The sequence below is a fragment of the Salvelinus alpinus genome, chromosome 24, assembly GCF_045679555.1.
Source record: "Salvelinus alpinus chromosome 24, SLU_Salpinus.1, whole genome shotgun sequence".
Classification (NCBI taxonomy): Eukaryota; Metazoa; Chordata; class Actinopteri; order Salmoniformes; family Salmonidae; genus Salvelinus; species Salvelinus alpinus.
The window spans coordinates 30,847,400-30,863,738 of NC_092109.1; the positions used below are offsets into that span (position 1 = coordinate 30,847,400).

The 16,339-nt window shown below is 40.5% G+C and overlaps 2 protein-coding genes across 2 annotated transcripts; both read left to right on the top strand.

Moving 5' to 3' along the window:
* The first annotated feature begins 19 nt into the window (after nt 1-19).
* On the top strand, nt 20-6,196 carry chrdl2 (chordin-like 2). Its single transcript, XM_071364460.1, has 11 exons — nt 20-1,388; nt 1,918-2,030; nt 2,305-2,398; nt 2,651-2,796; nt 3,588-3,681; nt 3,773-3,834; nt 4,077-4,245; nt 4,475-4,663; nt 4,765-4,953; nt 5,073-5,165; nt 5,542-6,196. Exons 1-11 carry the CDS (start codon nt 1,313-1,315, stop codon nt 5,673-5,675), a joined length of 1,359 nt encoding a protein of 452 aa, XP_071220561.1. The 5' UTR covers nt 20-1,312; the 3' UTR covers nt 5,676-6,196.
* Nucleotides 6,197-12,868: 6,672 nt separating this feature from the next.
* LOC139551875 (uncharacterized) lies at nt 12,869-13,444 on the top strand. Its single transcript, XM_071363223.1, has 2 exons — nt 12,869-13,253; nt 13,413-13,444. The coding sequence occupies exons 1-2, from the start codon at nt 12,869-12,871 to the stop codon at nt 13,442-13,444; spliced, it is 417 nt and encodes a 138-aa protein (XP_071219324.1).
* The last annotated feature ends 2,895 nt before the right edge of the window (nt 13,445-16,339 follow it).

Below are 16,339 nucleotides of genomic sequence, written 5' to 3' on the forward strand. Positions count from 1 at the left end.
ACAAAAACAGTAGGCCTAAAAGTATCTTTACAAATGTTTTAAAGCTTTGAGGCATCAATCTGCACTTTCATTTCTAATTGGGCAATTCTCCAACACGAAGTACCACGCGTCGGCCCTTCAGTCCTCGTCTCACATCTGCGAATGATCTTGACTGTGGAAGCAAGCTTAATCGTTTTCGTGGCCATCTCCATTTCTCAACCATCGGACCCACTTGACATCGGGGGCGTCGACTCCGAGGCCTCTCTCTCTGAAGTCTGTCATGACGGGGCCTCAGACTTTGTGGCCCTCCACGGCGACCCAGATGCTGGTTGTTGCGTTGAGCAAGCAGCGCCACTTGCGCACGGGTTCTAACCATTGTGCTCCAGTAGGAATGTGGTTCTCCGTATTGAAAGGTCTTACCTGCCTTAGAATCTTTGACAAATTAGTGGCAGGCTTTTGACCACAAGGAGGTCATTTCAATTATGACATCATAGGCTCCCATCACATTTTTATTATGACATCACAGGCTCCCATCCCACTTTCATTAGCGGGTGAGTTCAATCTGGAGTGCCAGAGTGTGCTCTGGGCATTAGTAAATTCAGAGTGTTGTGCTGGCTGAGGAGTAGGGTTGATCCGAGCGTTCTGACCTCACAACGGCAGTCAAGCACCCAAGCTAACATTGGCTAGCTTGCTAGCTACTTCCAGACACAAATGAGAGAATCTCATTCTGACCATTTTACTCACCCTAGCAAAGCTGGATAGGGTGTTATGTTGTCCAGAGCGTTGGTGACTAACTGCTGTTGACAATTTAATTATGTTTTTTTTCCCGACGTTTACTGACACCGGCTATATTCAACGGGTGTTAAGTGTTTGTAAATTCATCAGTTATTCTGCGCTCTGGCACACAGACGAGAGTGCTCTGAAATCGGAGTAGATAGCCAGAGTGAATTTACGAACGCACCCATAATGTCACTGACATGTCTAGCAGGGTGTTATACTGTACATGTTTATGTTAGGGCTACTGTGCATTTGAGACACAGTAATAATATGCTCTGCCTCCAATAAGTTATTTGACAATATCTATAGGCTTTATTCCTACTTTAGGCCTACTTGACAACCAACAAACTTAGATTTATTCATTCCATTTTCTTTGACAACATCACATCATTCACTTCACCCAGTTTATAAATTGGCGTATTCTTCCTGTAGGAGGCGCCTTCGATGAAAACCAAGAATAAATTCGTGATTTTATGGGGAGTTTCACACTGTCCTGGGGTTTGCTGTCGCAGTTGCTGCTATTTCATTTCATATTGACAAGGATTTATCCCCCAACATGAAGCATATATTCTTATTAATTTGCATCTGTTTGTTCGTTGGTTGTGCTTCGGATGTTATAAGAGCAAGAAAAGGTAGGACAGACTGTCTCTGCAAATCTAAAGTTAAGCCGTTATCCACAATTGATGAAATGCGTCTGTAGCTCAAATCAAACGAAGAGTTTTACTATAGGAACACACTACAACTACTCACTACTGGCGATCAAACATGGGTTTATGTTATTTTTTCCTTTTCTGGATTTCATCATTGTTGCAACCAACTTTTTTTGTATATTTGGCAAGTTTATACAGCGTGTCTATAAGGTCAGTGTAGTATTAAACTGTATTAAATTGTGCTAATTCCGGTTGAAATGTATTAATTATAACCACAACATTAATTATATAACCACATAACATCAATTATGACAGTATACTGATTTAATCCACATGTTTTTTTGCCAGAAGATATTAGCAGTTATTACTCTGACAGGTTTGTGAGCCATGGAAGATACTTTTTTATTAGATTAGTCTTTCGTTTTCTGTTTATGACAATTCCTGATTTGCTTCATATTAAAGTGCTTCTACTGCTAGAATAACTTTCCATATTCCATTTTTTTTCACCCAGTGTCTGCAGTTTTCTGTTCTTTCAAAGAGAAAACATACAGTCCTGGAGACAGCTGGCATCCTTATCTGGAACCCTTTGGTTTCATGTTTTGTATGCGGTGTTCCTGCACTGAGGTACTGTACCCATAGAATTAGAGTACATCATTGGTCAGTTTTGTCACATCTGTAGCCTAATATGAAACCATGTAAAAGTGTACCAAAAGAAGCCCAACACTGCCCTATACGCTACTGTATCAAACTGTCTAAACCTGAGTATTGGATTGTAGGCTACTGTGTGCAAATAGGATTTAGGCTACTGGCTATACATCATATTGGCAGTTGCTTTAAAGGGTTTTGGTGGGTGGGATTTCAAGGTATGCCCGTAAACCATGTAACGTTTCCCTCATAGACAGGCCATGTGAAATGTAACACAATTAAGTGCCCTACTCTGCGATGTGACAACCCAGTGACTGACTCTCAGCAGTGCTGCCCTCGCTGTACAGGTAGGATCAGGCATTCTCATACAATAAGCACACACAGGCAGTACAATAAAGTTATTTAATAATTTCTATGACTCCATTTGGTATAGTAGTACCTGTGTGCTTTTATGCCATGTCTAGTCACAGGACTTGATCTTCAATTGCATACACCAGTTCTATCCTTGAGGAAAATAAGGCTAGAGGTGTGTAAAACAAAAACATCCTGCTTTGGCATTCACTTACTCATCTTGTGCTTACCATTCATTATCTGCTCAGATGAGCCTAGGATTCCAGCAGGCTTGAGAGCCTCAGTGAAGTCCTGCAGGTATAATGGAACTTTATACCAACCAGGGGAGACCTTTGCCAACCATGACCTCTTCCCATCTCGACAAACCAACCAGTGTGTCATGTGCACATGTTCAGTAAGTCACACTCTCTTCCTCTAGTTTATGGTGTACAGCTCATTACTCTGAGAACGTAACTGGGAGTTTTTCCTCATGTGTCAGCCATAATACTGGAGCTCTTAATGTATCTACAATTCCCTGTAGCAGTAAGCGACTCTTTTTTTTTTTTTTTTGGAACTCAGTTTGGTCTCAACTTACTGTTGAGAGTTAGAATAGTAGAATACACAAGGTGCAATTTTAATATTTGGTTGAGCATCAGCAGTTTTTTTCTTGTTATTTCAGTCACTGACAATCACTCAATTAGCCAATGTCAGCAAAACATTTTCAGATTGGTATGTTAGTCTAGCCAACTATCTAAACTTGTAGTAATCCTGGTTGAATTATCGACCGGGCAAGAAAGGGCATGTTCCCAAATTTCTATCCATTGGTTTTGTTAGTCACTCTCACTCAGATATCATATTAACATGGCAAAAGATATGGCAAAGTGTGTAGAACTGCAAGAAATTAGCTTTAAAACTGCAAAAATGTATCCCCACCCTATGGCATTGTGCTGAATTGCAGGAAATTGGCTCTAAAACTGCACATTTCTATCTCCGCACCATGGCAAAATGAGTAGAATTGCAGGAAATTAACTTGTTAAAAAAATTATCTCTAGAAAATTATCTCTATAGGGAAGCCACTAAAATGTTTTTCTCGCGAGTTGGGGGCCCCGAAACAACATTTAGCTTCGGGCCCCCAAAAAGCTAGGGCTGGCAATGTCTACAATCACTTCTGTTCTTCCTTTGGCTTTCTTCCACATTTGTTTTTAGAATGGAAATATTTTCTGTGCTCTGAAAACCTGCCAGCCACTGACCTGCTCCTCACCAGTCTCATTCCCAGATACCTGCTGTCTGGTGTGCAAAGGTGATCACATCTGTTTCTTACCACAGATTCTCACCCTACTTTCTGTTGTAAACGAAGTCAATGTATATCCTCTTCATTTGTCTTTGATTAGATGGTGGCATTAATGGGTACTCATCAGTGGAGGATGTAGGCCAACAGCTGAACCGAGGCGTTGTAGGTGGTTTTCTGTTCATTCATTGATGGGTTTAGTCTTGTAGATTTGTCAAACCATAACATCCAAAACACCACACCTTTGCAGAGAAGACAACAACTAATATTTAATCTTCATTTGTGGGGCATGTAAATCAAGTTTACCTGGAGTGGGGTGGGGTTCCAACTCACTGGCATCGGAACTGCACATAAATCCAAAATAACCCCATAATAACTGTGTCTATTTGTCTCTGTGAATACACAAGAGGCATTCAGTGGACCAGTGTGCTGGAGAGCAGTTCCGAGGGCGGTCTGTCCGCTCTACTCCATCCACAGTCAGGGGTACTCCCAGAGGCCTGAGCCTGCCCAAGCTCCACTTCAAAGGTGCTGCAGAGACCACCGTGAATTTCCTGCTGCAGAAAAAGCACCAGAAGGGTGAGAGTTAAATGATAGCCCTACAATAATTAATAATATTAATAATATTAATTAATGCTATTCATCTTATTATTATTATTATCCTATTAATAGTAGTACTATTTTCATGGCCTACAATAGGGAGTCACTTCCCTGGTCATTGAGCAGTCAATATATTCTAACTCTTACAGCTCTGTGATTGTAATAATATGTAGTACTAGAGCATATATGTTTTTCCTATTTCTCTCAGCATGTCAGTACAGCGGCAACACCTACTCTCATGGTGATGTGTGGCACCCAGTCCTGGGGAAGGTCCTGGAGTGCATTTTGTGCACCTGTAAGGATGGCATACAGGACTGCAAACGCCTCTCATGTCCCAGCCAGTATCCATGCCAAAATCCCGTTAAAACCGAGGGGAAATGCTGCAAGATTTGTCCAGGTACTGTAGCTCAGCAGTATTCACAATGCAATTCAGAAAATTATTTTAACCATAGGTTTTGAACAATATACATTTTTAATCTCTCTGATTTCTGCCCCTAGAACATAATGCTGAGAGCAACAGGACTGACTGTTACATAAACATGAATCTTGGACATGACAATAACAACCTCTTGGTGTACAAAGTTAAGCCATCGTCAAAGGTTCACACAGAGGACACAGTTAGGATAATTGCTATTGAAAGACAAGGGACTGCTGAAGTTGAAGTGCAAGTATGGAAGACAGTAGGAGGTAATAGGAGGGGGGAAGCATTAGAGGGCACTAGCATGGCAGTGTTAATAACAAAGCTACAGCTGTGGATTACCTAACTGTTTGGAATGTCACCCAATATGTATTTTCACTTTTCCCAGGAGTTTTACAATTAATGGAAACTGGGGATGTTCTGAAGAAAGATCTTCTAGATAATCCAGATGACTACACTTTACTGACAACACTGGATGAAGGTGAGTTTATCCATGTTTTTTGTGTGTTTTTGTTTTTGTTTTTTTAGCTTACCTTTATTTTCCGGTCATTTAAAAGTTCTCTAGTTCTAAATCTTGTAATCCTTTAGTTTCTTTTAAGTAAAGCTTTTCCATTGTTTTGCCAATCTGAATTGTTAGGCAATACAGCTCAAACCATTTCTAGACATAAGGTCATAGACCAACCAGACATATTGTAGACCAAAGGAAATTTCATTTCATTTCAACTGATTCAAAAATGGCTGCTTCCTCTTGTCAGTGACCATCTTGTTTCCTGCTGAGGGAAAAAAAGTTATGGATTTGTACGCTTTTTGTCTGCTGTTGGATGGCAACATGTCAATTCTTTGTTCTTTTTACACAGAGACTTGGAAAAGATTCAAGGAGGAAGAAGACAATCAGAAGGAATTTCCCAAGACCAGGACCTGTGAGGATGGGATCAGGGAGGTAGTGAAGTTCTTGTACCCATACCAGCTAGAAAGCCTGTGCTCTTCTTAACTCTCATCCCCTGACTTTGACATCAATGGAAAATGCACAGCATTCATATGCATTTCATTAAACATGAAACATAGCACTGCTTATTGGTTATAGAATAACAAGCTTTTGTTTATTTTTAAATGTCATCATAACTCATTACAATGTGATGTTCCATATTGTCAGCAGAATTGTCAACATTGTTGGTAGCATTTGGTAGTAGAAGAAACCAAAATGCAAAAAATACTTTAAATGAATTAGTTATATCTCATTTTTGTTTTCTGGCATACTGGAATACAGTAAAAACAGTTGTCTAAAAAATACAGGTGTACATGTATATAATAGAAAAATACACTGGGTAAATTAGACAGCCATCTGGCAATAACACCTTTATAGAGTAGACCATATTTACAATCACTTTACCGTTCTGCTAAATACTGCTGTTTGAAATTGTATGCCTTTTCAGAATGTACCGAGAAATATTAATTAACATATTTATTGTAAATACAAATATGCTAACAGATGTCATTTTGAGGCAGAGCGTACAACATTGGTTTGTTTGACATGTTTGTTTGTACATTCTGTAGACATTTGAGTTTGTACTGGAAGGTCCTTGCCTGAGACGCCATGGCTTTAGTTCATTGGGCTATTCTGCCCTACCAAGCAAAAAGGCAGTAACTGCTCATTTGGTTGAAAATGAGTTAATGTCATTTTTTCTACATTAAATACAGTGGGGCAAAAAAGTATTTAGTCAGCCACCAATTGTGCAAGTTCTCCCACTTAAAAAGATGAGAGAGGCCTGTAATTTTCATCATAGGTACACTTCAACTATGACAGACAAAATGAGAAAGAAAATCCAGAAAATCACATTGTAGGATTTTTTATGAATTTATTTGCAAATTATGGTGGAAAATAAGTATTTGGTCACCTACAAACAAGCAAGATTTCTGGCTCTCACAGACTTGTAACTTCTTCTTTAAGAGGCTCCTCTGTCCTCCACTCGTTACCTGTATTAATGGCACCTGTTTGAACTTGTTATCAGTATAAAAGACACCTGTCCACAACCTCAAACAGTCAAACTCCAAACTCCACTATGGCCAAGACCAAAGAGCTGTCAAAGGACACCAGAAACAAAATTGTAGACCTGCACCAGGCTGGGAAGACTGAATCTGCAATAGGTAGCAGCTTGGTTTGAAGAAATCAACTGTGGGAGCAATTATTAGGAAATGGAAGACATACAAGACCACTGATAACCTCCCTCGATCTGGGGCTCCACGCAAGATCTCACCCCGTGGGGTCAAAATGATCACAAGAACGGTGAGCAAAAATCCCAGAACCACACGGGGGGACCTAGTGAATGACCTGCAGAGAGCTGGGACCAAAGTAACAAAGCCTACCATCAGTAACACACTACGCCGCCAGGGACTCAAATCCTGCAGTGCAAGACGTGTCCCCCTGCTTAAGCCAGTACATGTCCAGGCCCGTCTGAAGTTTGCTAGAGAGCATTTGGATGATCCAGAAGAAGATTGGGAGAATGTCATATGGTCAGATGAAACCAAAATATAACTTTTTTTGGTAAAAACTCAACTCGTCTTGTTTGGAGGACAAAGAATGCTGAGTTGCATCCAAAGAACACCATACCTACTGTGAAGCATGGGGGTGGAAACATCATGCTTTGGGGCTGTTTTTCTGCAAAGGGACCAGGATGACTGATCCGTGTAAAGGAAAGAATGAATGGGGCCATGTATCGTGAGATTTTGAGTGAAAACCTCCTTCCATCAGCAAGGGCATTGAAGATGAAACGTGGCTGGGTCTTTCAGCATGACAATGATCCCAAACACACCGCCCGGGCAACGAAGGAGTGGCGTCGTAAGAAGCATTTCAAGGTCCTGGAGTGGCCTAGCCAGTCTCCAGATCTCAACCCCATAGAAAATCTTTGGAGGGAGTTGAAAGTCCGTGTTGCCCAGCAACAGCCCCAAAACATCACTGCTCTAGAGGAGATCTGCATTGAGGAATGGGCCAAAATACCAGCAACAGTGTGTGAAAACCTTGTGAAGACTTACAGAAAACGTTTGACCTCTGTCATTGCCAACAAAGGGTATATAACAAAGTATTGAGATAAACTTTTGTTATTGACCAAATACTTATTTTCCACCATAATTTGCAAATAAATTCATTAAAAATCCTACAATGTGATTTTCTGGATTCTTTTTCTCATTTTGTCTGTCATAGTTGAAGTGTACCTATGATGAAAATTACAGGCCTCTCTCATCTTTTTAAGTGGGAGAACTTGCACAATTGGTGGCTGACTAAATACTTTTTTGCCCCACTGTACATGCTTAATCATGTGGACAAGTATCCTGCCTCTATTGTGTTTTGGAGAAAATGGGGGTCATGTTAGCAGTAACTGCATAAAGTTACTGTGAAACCAAGGTAAATAAAAGCAATTTTTCTCAGTTCCACGCTATGAGCAGTTACAGCCTTTTTTCTTGGTAGGGCAGTATACATATAGGGCTTTCCTCAGAAAATGTGGGTTTGATATCTGGGCATCGGTATTGCCCTGCAACAGCAGTTGTATGTACTGTCATAAGAGTGGCTACATTGGTTTGCTGGAACTACTTTCTATTATGTTCTCTGAGGTGTTTATCATTATGTTTGGCCAGTTTTCTACAGACCACGTTTCCATAGGATTATATGTGATTTCAGTACTTGATGCGTCTTTTTTCCCTTTGCACAGTGGCAAGGCATTCTTGCACGTGATTGACAAGGCTAAAAGTTGGAGCCAACCAAAAATATGATTTAGTTGAGCTCTACCTGAGGCAAGAATTCCTGCACAAATCAGACTGTTGTTATTCCTTTGACTACCCTCCAGTGAACCCAGTCGGACCAGTCGGACCAGAGGGATTTCTCATTTATAAATTGTGCCTGTAATTTGGATTTGTGCTCCAGTGCTATAGTTTGTTTTCTCAAGGGTTGTAATGGCCTAACAGGATGAGCACAACAATAGAGCTCTGTTAATTTGATATAAATGTAGGTCATGAGTTGGAAGGACACCAACATTTTCCAATACAGAGAACTGAAGAAGAGAGGGCTCAGGGAGGAATAATATTGAAAAATAAGAATACTGTTGATGGATGACCCAGTCTTTTAAAAAAAGGTATAGAGCAGGGTTTCCCAAACTCAGTCCTGCCCCTCAGGTACACGTTTCGTTTTTTGCCCTAGCGCTACACAGTTGATTCAAATAACAAACTCATCATCAAGCTTTGATTATTTGAATCAGCTGTGTAGTGCTAGGGCAAAAAACTAAACGTACACCCAGGGGGGGCCCAAGGACCGAGTTTGGGACACACTGGGATAGAGCACAACAGTAACATGCTTGTCAAATAGTTAGACACAATTTGATTCTTTGCAGTATGTATAATACACCAAACCCAAGAAAAATAAATCCTTGGTCTTTAAAAATGTAGGATATTATTGGAGTGTTGTTCTACCACATCAAATAACTATTATGACAAGTTATTGAGATAGCATGTCATTACTGTTCTACACACATTGAGAAGCTGGCTTATGATCACATCATCTGAAATCCATGTTCGCCTTTGAGTTGAGCTGCCCTGTGAACAGCTTGTCAAAAGGCTTGTTTAGGTCAACAGGTGTAAGATAAGCCCATTTATCCCTGTGCCATTTTCATTGCAGTAGATAAGAGCCATACACCGAGTCCTGTCGATATGGGAACAGTGCACAGACTTGTGACTAATATCCCTCATCTGTGAACCCCAACAGTCCACTCTCTCCCTTCACAGCTACAATGACTCATTGTGTTGGCTTCACACTTTGCGCCAGACATTGCTGCCCATCTCTCACTAAAGGCCTGACAAAATATTTTGAAACAGAAGCCCCTCAGTTGTAGACCTTAATAGTTTTACAATGAAGCTGTGACTTATTTCAACAGGCTGTTGGACTTGACAGTTCCTGGCAATATCTTATTTTGAGAGGTTCAAGGTGGTCCTCTTCCATAAAGGAGGTAGATGTGCCTCTTTCCACTTCTCCATAAAAAAACACATCTTATTTCTCTTCCAAATTGATGAATGAGAAAGTATTTGCTATATGCCAGAATGCAGTGTTATATTTAGAGAAAGTAACTTGATCCCGGATAATAACGCAAAGTACAGCATCCCTCATTGTGGCAGGCCAGGTAGTGAACAGGGGTGGTGGTGCTGAATTTTTTTGTCACATTAACGGTTCTATATTTTATTGCTGGTGGAAAATCTTTAAACTTTTCAGCATTTATATGGTCTGTTAATTTTTTGGAGAGGACGTTTCAAATTCCCTCTAAGTAGCATTTGGCCAATTCAGCTATGCATGCTTAGTCTTGGCTCAGGCAATAGTAACAGCTGGGGGCAGTCAGTGGGTATAAATCAGGTAGTGGGGTCAGCTCTCTGTAGGAGCATGTCTACTCAACCCTGCTGCTGCCCATTGTTAGAGAATATGTCAGACCAGGGAATTCTCACAGAACTGAAGAAACCTCACTATTTCAAGTACATTAAGGGTTAGAATCGGAGTAAGAATATTTACTACAATACTGTAATTACATCTGTAGTTCTATTGAAAAGTGTCTCAACGTGTGAGTAGCAACAATATATTATTGTATGCTACAAGATAGCTACAGTCTATGGGCCTACTGTACGAGCCCACAACTTATCCGAAATGTAGCCATTTCCTGTGGATAACGGGCTACAGCGAGCCGTTAGTTGCAGTAGATGGAGGCAGGTGAGGTGAGCAAACTAAATAAATATTCGAAATATCTGTCCCTAGGCTGCTACACCATAATTATGGTGCCTCACAGAAACAGTGTTTGTGAGGAACTGAGGCATTGAAAATCAATCAGGCAGTCTTTTGATTCAAAGGGAGCCAAATTGTGTTAAGTTAATTAAGTCTGATAGATGTGTTTGCTTTCATAGCTGATTAAGGTGTTCAAGAGAACCCCTGAGTTTTTGCTTCATCAAAATACTTCCGAAATCTATTAAGGGCACTGTTTTTTACACCCTACCCCTTTCCTTAATTAAGTTGGCCCTGATCATTTCAGCTGATGATCTGGGCAGTGCCAAGAAAATATGGACAATACTGGGATTCATGTCATAAACACTTCAGTCATTACACCCTCTTTCCTGAACCCCACTGTTAGAGGTTCACATTTTTAAACACATGCTTGTGATGGAGGCATGATTGATAAACCAAGACCAGGTTTCACAGGAATATTTTTGTTCATCGCTGAAATGATTATTGTTCAAGAGAAAAATTTACTACAAATGTACAATTATGGACCATTCAATCACTCGCCCTATGATTTCATGTTAAGTGTGTACTACAGTTTCTAAGTATACTTGTGCATCAAAAAGACTATGATGAATGGGGCCAATCTTGAATAAACTCATTTGGCACATTGATTAATGAGGAGTGTTGGTGAGGTAATCAGCTGCTTGGCCCCAGAGCCAAATGAACTGTTTCAGTCTCCCCACACAGTAGTATTCTCCTACTGTTAGGCCTCAATTTATGATCCAAAACAACAGTTGTATCCAAACATCTCTCAGGCTTGATTGCAACGATTAAGCCAGATGTGGAGATACTGGCGCACCCAGATACACTGAAATTGACCCGAGGATATAAATTCCTGAAGATCCTCAGACTCCTCATTGCCTTTCCCAGCTATGTCTGCCTATGTTTTCTTTTGGACAGAGAGCAGAGCCATATTCTATTACATCACCAAGTCCTAAGAGCATGTGTAAAAACCTGTTTTCAATTAATCATTTTCTTTTGAAGAGTTTTTCAAGAAGAGAAAGAAAGGGATTATAAAAGTAAATTACAAGTGAATGTTTATTTCCCTTTAAAGTTGTTTGTTGATATTAATCTGAACAAGAACTCAAAATAGACAAGAACAAAAAAGTTTTTTCTCTCAAACTGTTTTTCTCAAACGCAATTCACAACCACATGTTTCTCTAACATCTAGAATCAGAGAGAGAGAGAGAGAGATGTTCAATAAAGATTACTGGCAATAGGTGCCTTTGCAATTTAGTCAATTGTATCAAGAGGTTGAGCAGTGGCTGTGCCAGTAGTCAAATGTGTGCTGTATATGTATAGTGTAGTATGTCTTCACATTGTAGATGTAGATCTATTACAGCATGCTTTACCTTGAGATAACTTCATATTTAGGGTTTTCTGCGGACCTAAAATAAACATAAATATAACCACAAACATTATTTTATACATAAAAAAAAACAGGAGAGCAATGAATGAACTGTATAACAACCTCCAGATGTACTCTGTAAATCATAGGATTTCATGTGATGATGACAGATAGTATTTAAACGCAACTCAACATATTTATTATTTGTATGCATGAAATCAATCATAGATGTTTTTCTACAGGCAAGTGTTTTTTAATAACACTTCTAACTAAAATGTGCAGGTAAATTACCATGCCATATTATCTTCAGATTTCAACATGTATTTCTGCTTGTTAGAATATGAATGTAATGTATGTTAGTTGTTTTATGTGATTATTGACAGAGATACTTGTAATTAAGACTGCAGAAGGAATGTGCATGGGCTGCGCCTGTTTACCACAGACAACATCATATCTAATGTATTCAGAGACTGGGAAGAAATCCAGTGCTCAAGGCCTGTTTGAATATAGTAATGTGGAATCACTTGATATATTTTTTTAAATGCCCACTGATTTGTTCCACCTGGCTTTTAAAGTGCATTCCACATCTGCCTGGCTGAAATATCATTTTTAAATCGTAAGGTGGGCAAGACCATGAAATCAAGGAGAGGGACAGAACAAGGGATGGCCAGTGAAACCAATATGTGGGATGGGCAGTGATCAAGGGATGGGCAGTGATCAAGAGATGGGCAGTGATCAAGAGATGGGCAGTGATCAAGAGATGGGCAGTGAAACCAATATGTGGGATGGGCAGTGATCAAGAGATGGGCAGTGATCAAGGGATGGGCAGTGATCAAGAGATGGGCAGTGATCAAGAGATGGGCAGTGATCAAGAGATGGGCAGTGATCAAGGGATGGGCAGTGATCAAGAGATGGGCAGTGATCAAGAGATGGGCAGTGAAACCAATATGTGGGATGGGCAGTGATCAAGAGATGGGCAGTGATCAAGGGATGGGCAGTGATCAAGAGATGGGCAGTGAAACCAATATGTGGGATGGGCAGTGATCAAGGGATGGGCAGTGATCAAGAGATGGGCAGTGATCAAGAGATGGGCAGTGATCAAGGGATGGGCAGTGATCAAGAGATGGGCAGTGATCAAGGGATGGGCAGTGATCAAGGGATGGGCAGTGATCAAGGGATGGGCAGTGATCAAGGGATGGGCAGTGATCAAGGGATGTGCAGTGATCAAGGGATGTGCAGTGATCAAGGGATGGGCAGTGATCAAGGGATGGGCAGTGATCAAGGGATGGGCAGTGATCAAGGGATGGGCAGTGATCAAGAGATGGGCAGTGATCAAGGGATGGGCAGTGATCAAGGGATGGGCAGTGATCAAGGGATGGGCAGTGATCAAGGGATGGGCAGTGATCAAGGGATGGGCAGTGAGTGCACATTCAGTACCACATTCAGGTGGTGTGGCAACACTAAACCACAATGTCGGAGTACTTTGTAATTGACTGTATGTTACACAGTAGAGATCTTTAATCTACGCTGATTGTATAACTAATTCTGAAATTTGTGAAATAATTTTCCTCCTTTAGCAAACGCACAGCTGACTGACACTGTGTTTTAATTTCTTTCCTTGAATTGAGTTTTAATCATAAAGTCTCAGCATGTCAGTTTTTAATAATACATAATGCTATAGGCTTCTAGACTCCGTAGGTAACTATCTGTAGAGTATATTTGATGTTGTGCTGTTGTTGGGCTCGGAAACTTCAAATCTGCAAATAAGTAATTGTGTTTTCACTTTTATTTGTTTTGTTCACAGCTTTCAGTGTTTCTTTGAGTATCACTTTTATCAGTCTAGATGCAGGGATTTTGACTGTTTTCTTTTATGTACCAAAAAACAAAGATTTATTAGTCCACATACCTGCATGCCCCATCCTCTCGTAGAGTTCTTTCCTGCTGCGTGTGATAGTGTATGAATCTCCCAGCCCCTCCCTCACAATGTACCTTTGAAGAAACCTGGAAACAGTTCATCATGTTCCCTCGTTGCATAGCCAAGTCATGGAGAGGGAACCCTGCCTCAGTGTAGACCATCCATGGCCTGTGTTTCCATTGCATGGGTTTGCTCAACAGTTGCCTTTTACTCATGAAAGCAACTCTGCTTACTGCATGGCACACGCAATGTGTTATTTTATTATTCAATAATATGATCTATTACAAATGTGTAATGCTTTATGTTGGCATCTCAACTTTCATGCTTTTGACCCAGAGCACCTAAAGTAAGATTGGGGTCAGTTCAGATTTGGTAACTGTTGATTGATGAAATTAATCCAAACATACATTCCCAAAGCACATGAATGTAATTTCATCTTGTCCTATGAAATTCAGAGAGCCAGTTTCAATTGATAAGCCTGTCAAAGGGACCGGGTACTATCCTGCATCAAGGGACGTTGCAAGCCATGTGGCAAGCAATAACACGGCTGTGGCACTGGATCAGACACCAGTTGATTCCAAAGTGTGCTTCCAGAGTTAAGCCCTGCCAAAGGCAGACCATTGTGTATCAAACATAACCTGAGTGCCTGATTGTGCCCAAGTAATATCATGCATGTCAAAACCATAGGAAGCAAACCTATTACTCAAAGATACGATGCATCTAAAATGCCACCATTGTAATTTCTTCACCAGTGGTTCCCAAACTTCATAGTCCCGTACCCCTTCAAACATTCAACCTCCAGCTGCGTACCCCCTCTAGATCCAGGGTCAGCACTCTCAAATGTTGTTTTTTGCCATCATTGTAAGCCTGCCACACACACACACACACTATACAATACATTTATTAAACATAAGAATTAGTGAGTTTTTGTCACACCCAACTTACTCAGGTGCTTCGGCTATATCACATTTGACATTGTCCGTAAGCTTGAGTTCATTTGCACACAAAAAAATCATACATTGATGTAAAGACCTGTGTGTTGTCCTTGTTAATGCAGACAGAGAAGAGCTCCAACTTTTTAATCATAGCCTCAATTTTGTCCCGCACATTGAATATAGTTGCGGCGAGTCCCTGTAATCCTAGATTCAGATCATTCAGGCAACAAAAAACATCACCCAAATAGGCCAGTCGTGTGAGAAACTCATCATGCAAGCAGTCAGACAAGTGAAAATTATGGTCAGTAAAGAAAACTTTAAGCTCGTCTCTCAATTTAAAAAAACGTGTCAATACTTTGCCCCTTGATAACCAGCGCACTTCTGTATGTTGTAAAAGCGTTACATGGTCGCTGCCCATATCATTGCATAGTGCAGAAAATACAAGAGTTCAGGGGCCTTGATTTAACAAAGTGAACCATTTTCACTGTAGTGCCCAAAACGTCTTTCAATCTGTCAGGCATTCCCTTGGCAGCAAGAGCCTCTCGGTGGATGCTGCAGTGTACCCAAGTGACGTCGGGAGCAACTGCTTGCACACGCGTTACCAATCCACTGTCTCCGTCATGGCTTTTGCACCATCAGTACAGATACCAACATGAGCAGCAGCTACGTTTGGCTACATACAGACCGTTAGTGGAATTCCCAGGAGAGATTAACGGTTAATGTGATTGGATGTTAATTATTTGACTTGGCTACCTGTATTTGACATTGTGTTATTTCACTGAACACTAGATGGTTTAATTTTATTTTTGGCAGTGAAACGAGGCTACTCAGGCAAGAAAAAAACCTCACAATGTATAGCCCTGTTGGAAAATATAAATGGACTGTTTAAAAATGAGGGCGGAAAAAGTTTTAAAATGTTTAAAATATATATTTTTATGTGATTCACATTTTTATTTGGCGTACCCCCGACGGCATTGCACCCCAGTTTGGGAATACCCATTTTCTACACAAACCATTTCTGTGATTGATCAGACTGTATATTGTGAATATTGAAAATGTTTCAACTTGGCTTTAATATACTGTAGCGAACACAAGTAAAGGCACCAGTTGAAGAGGCAGGTAAGAGCATGCCGTACTGCGGCTGTTCAGAATCTGTTCTGGTTCCCCACAGTATGAACCCTTAAATACTTGCAGAATTGTAACCAGTTTCAAACCTCCAAAATAAATGCTACAATAACATGGCAATGGTCAATTAGCTCTGACGGTACTTTACAATGTGTTGTGGATATATTTATGCCACTTTATCATATACAGTAATGTGGAAATATATTCCAATTATTTTTTCTTTCTTTCTTAAATAGGAAAAAAATTACAGCATTCTTCCAAATGTTGCCAGTCAAGTAACTACATCCATCCTCCGGAGCATCTGATCATGTGCGTCAGTCTAGGCCTCAAGTCCCTCAAAATGGATGTTAATCTTCTCAGTGTTCAGTACATTGCGAGTATGTCGGTCATTTCCATTGAAAGAATCCCATAATAGAAGCCTGCTTAGTTGATCTATTAGAGGCTGCAACATTCTTCCTTCTCTTCTCCTCCCCTTTCATGCCAGTTGATGGTTTTGGTGGGTCTGGATTCTTCTGGGATGATTTACTTG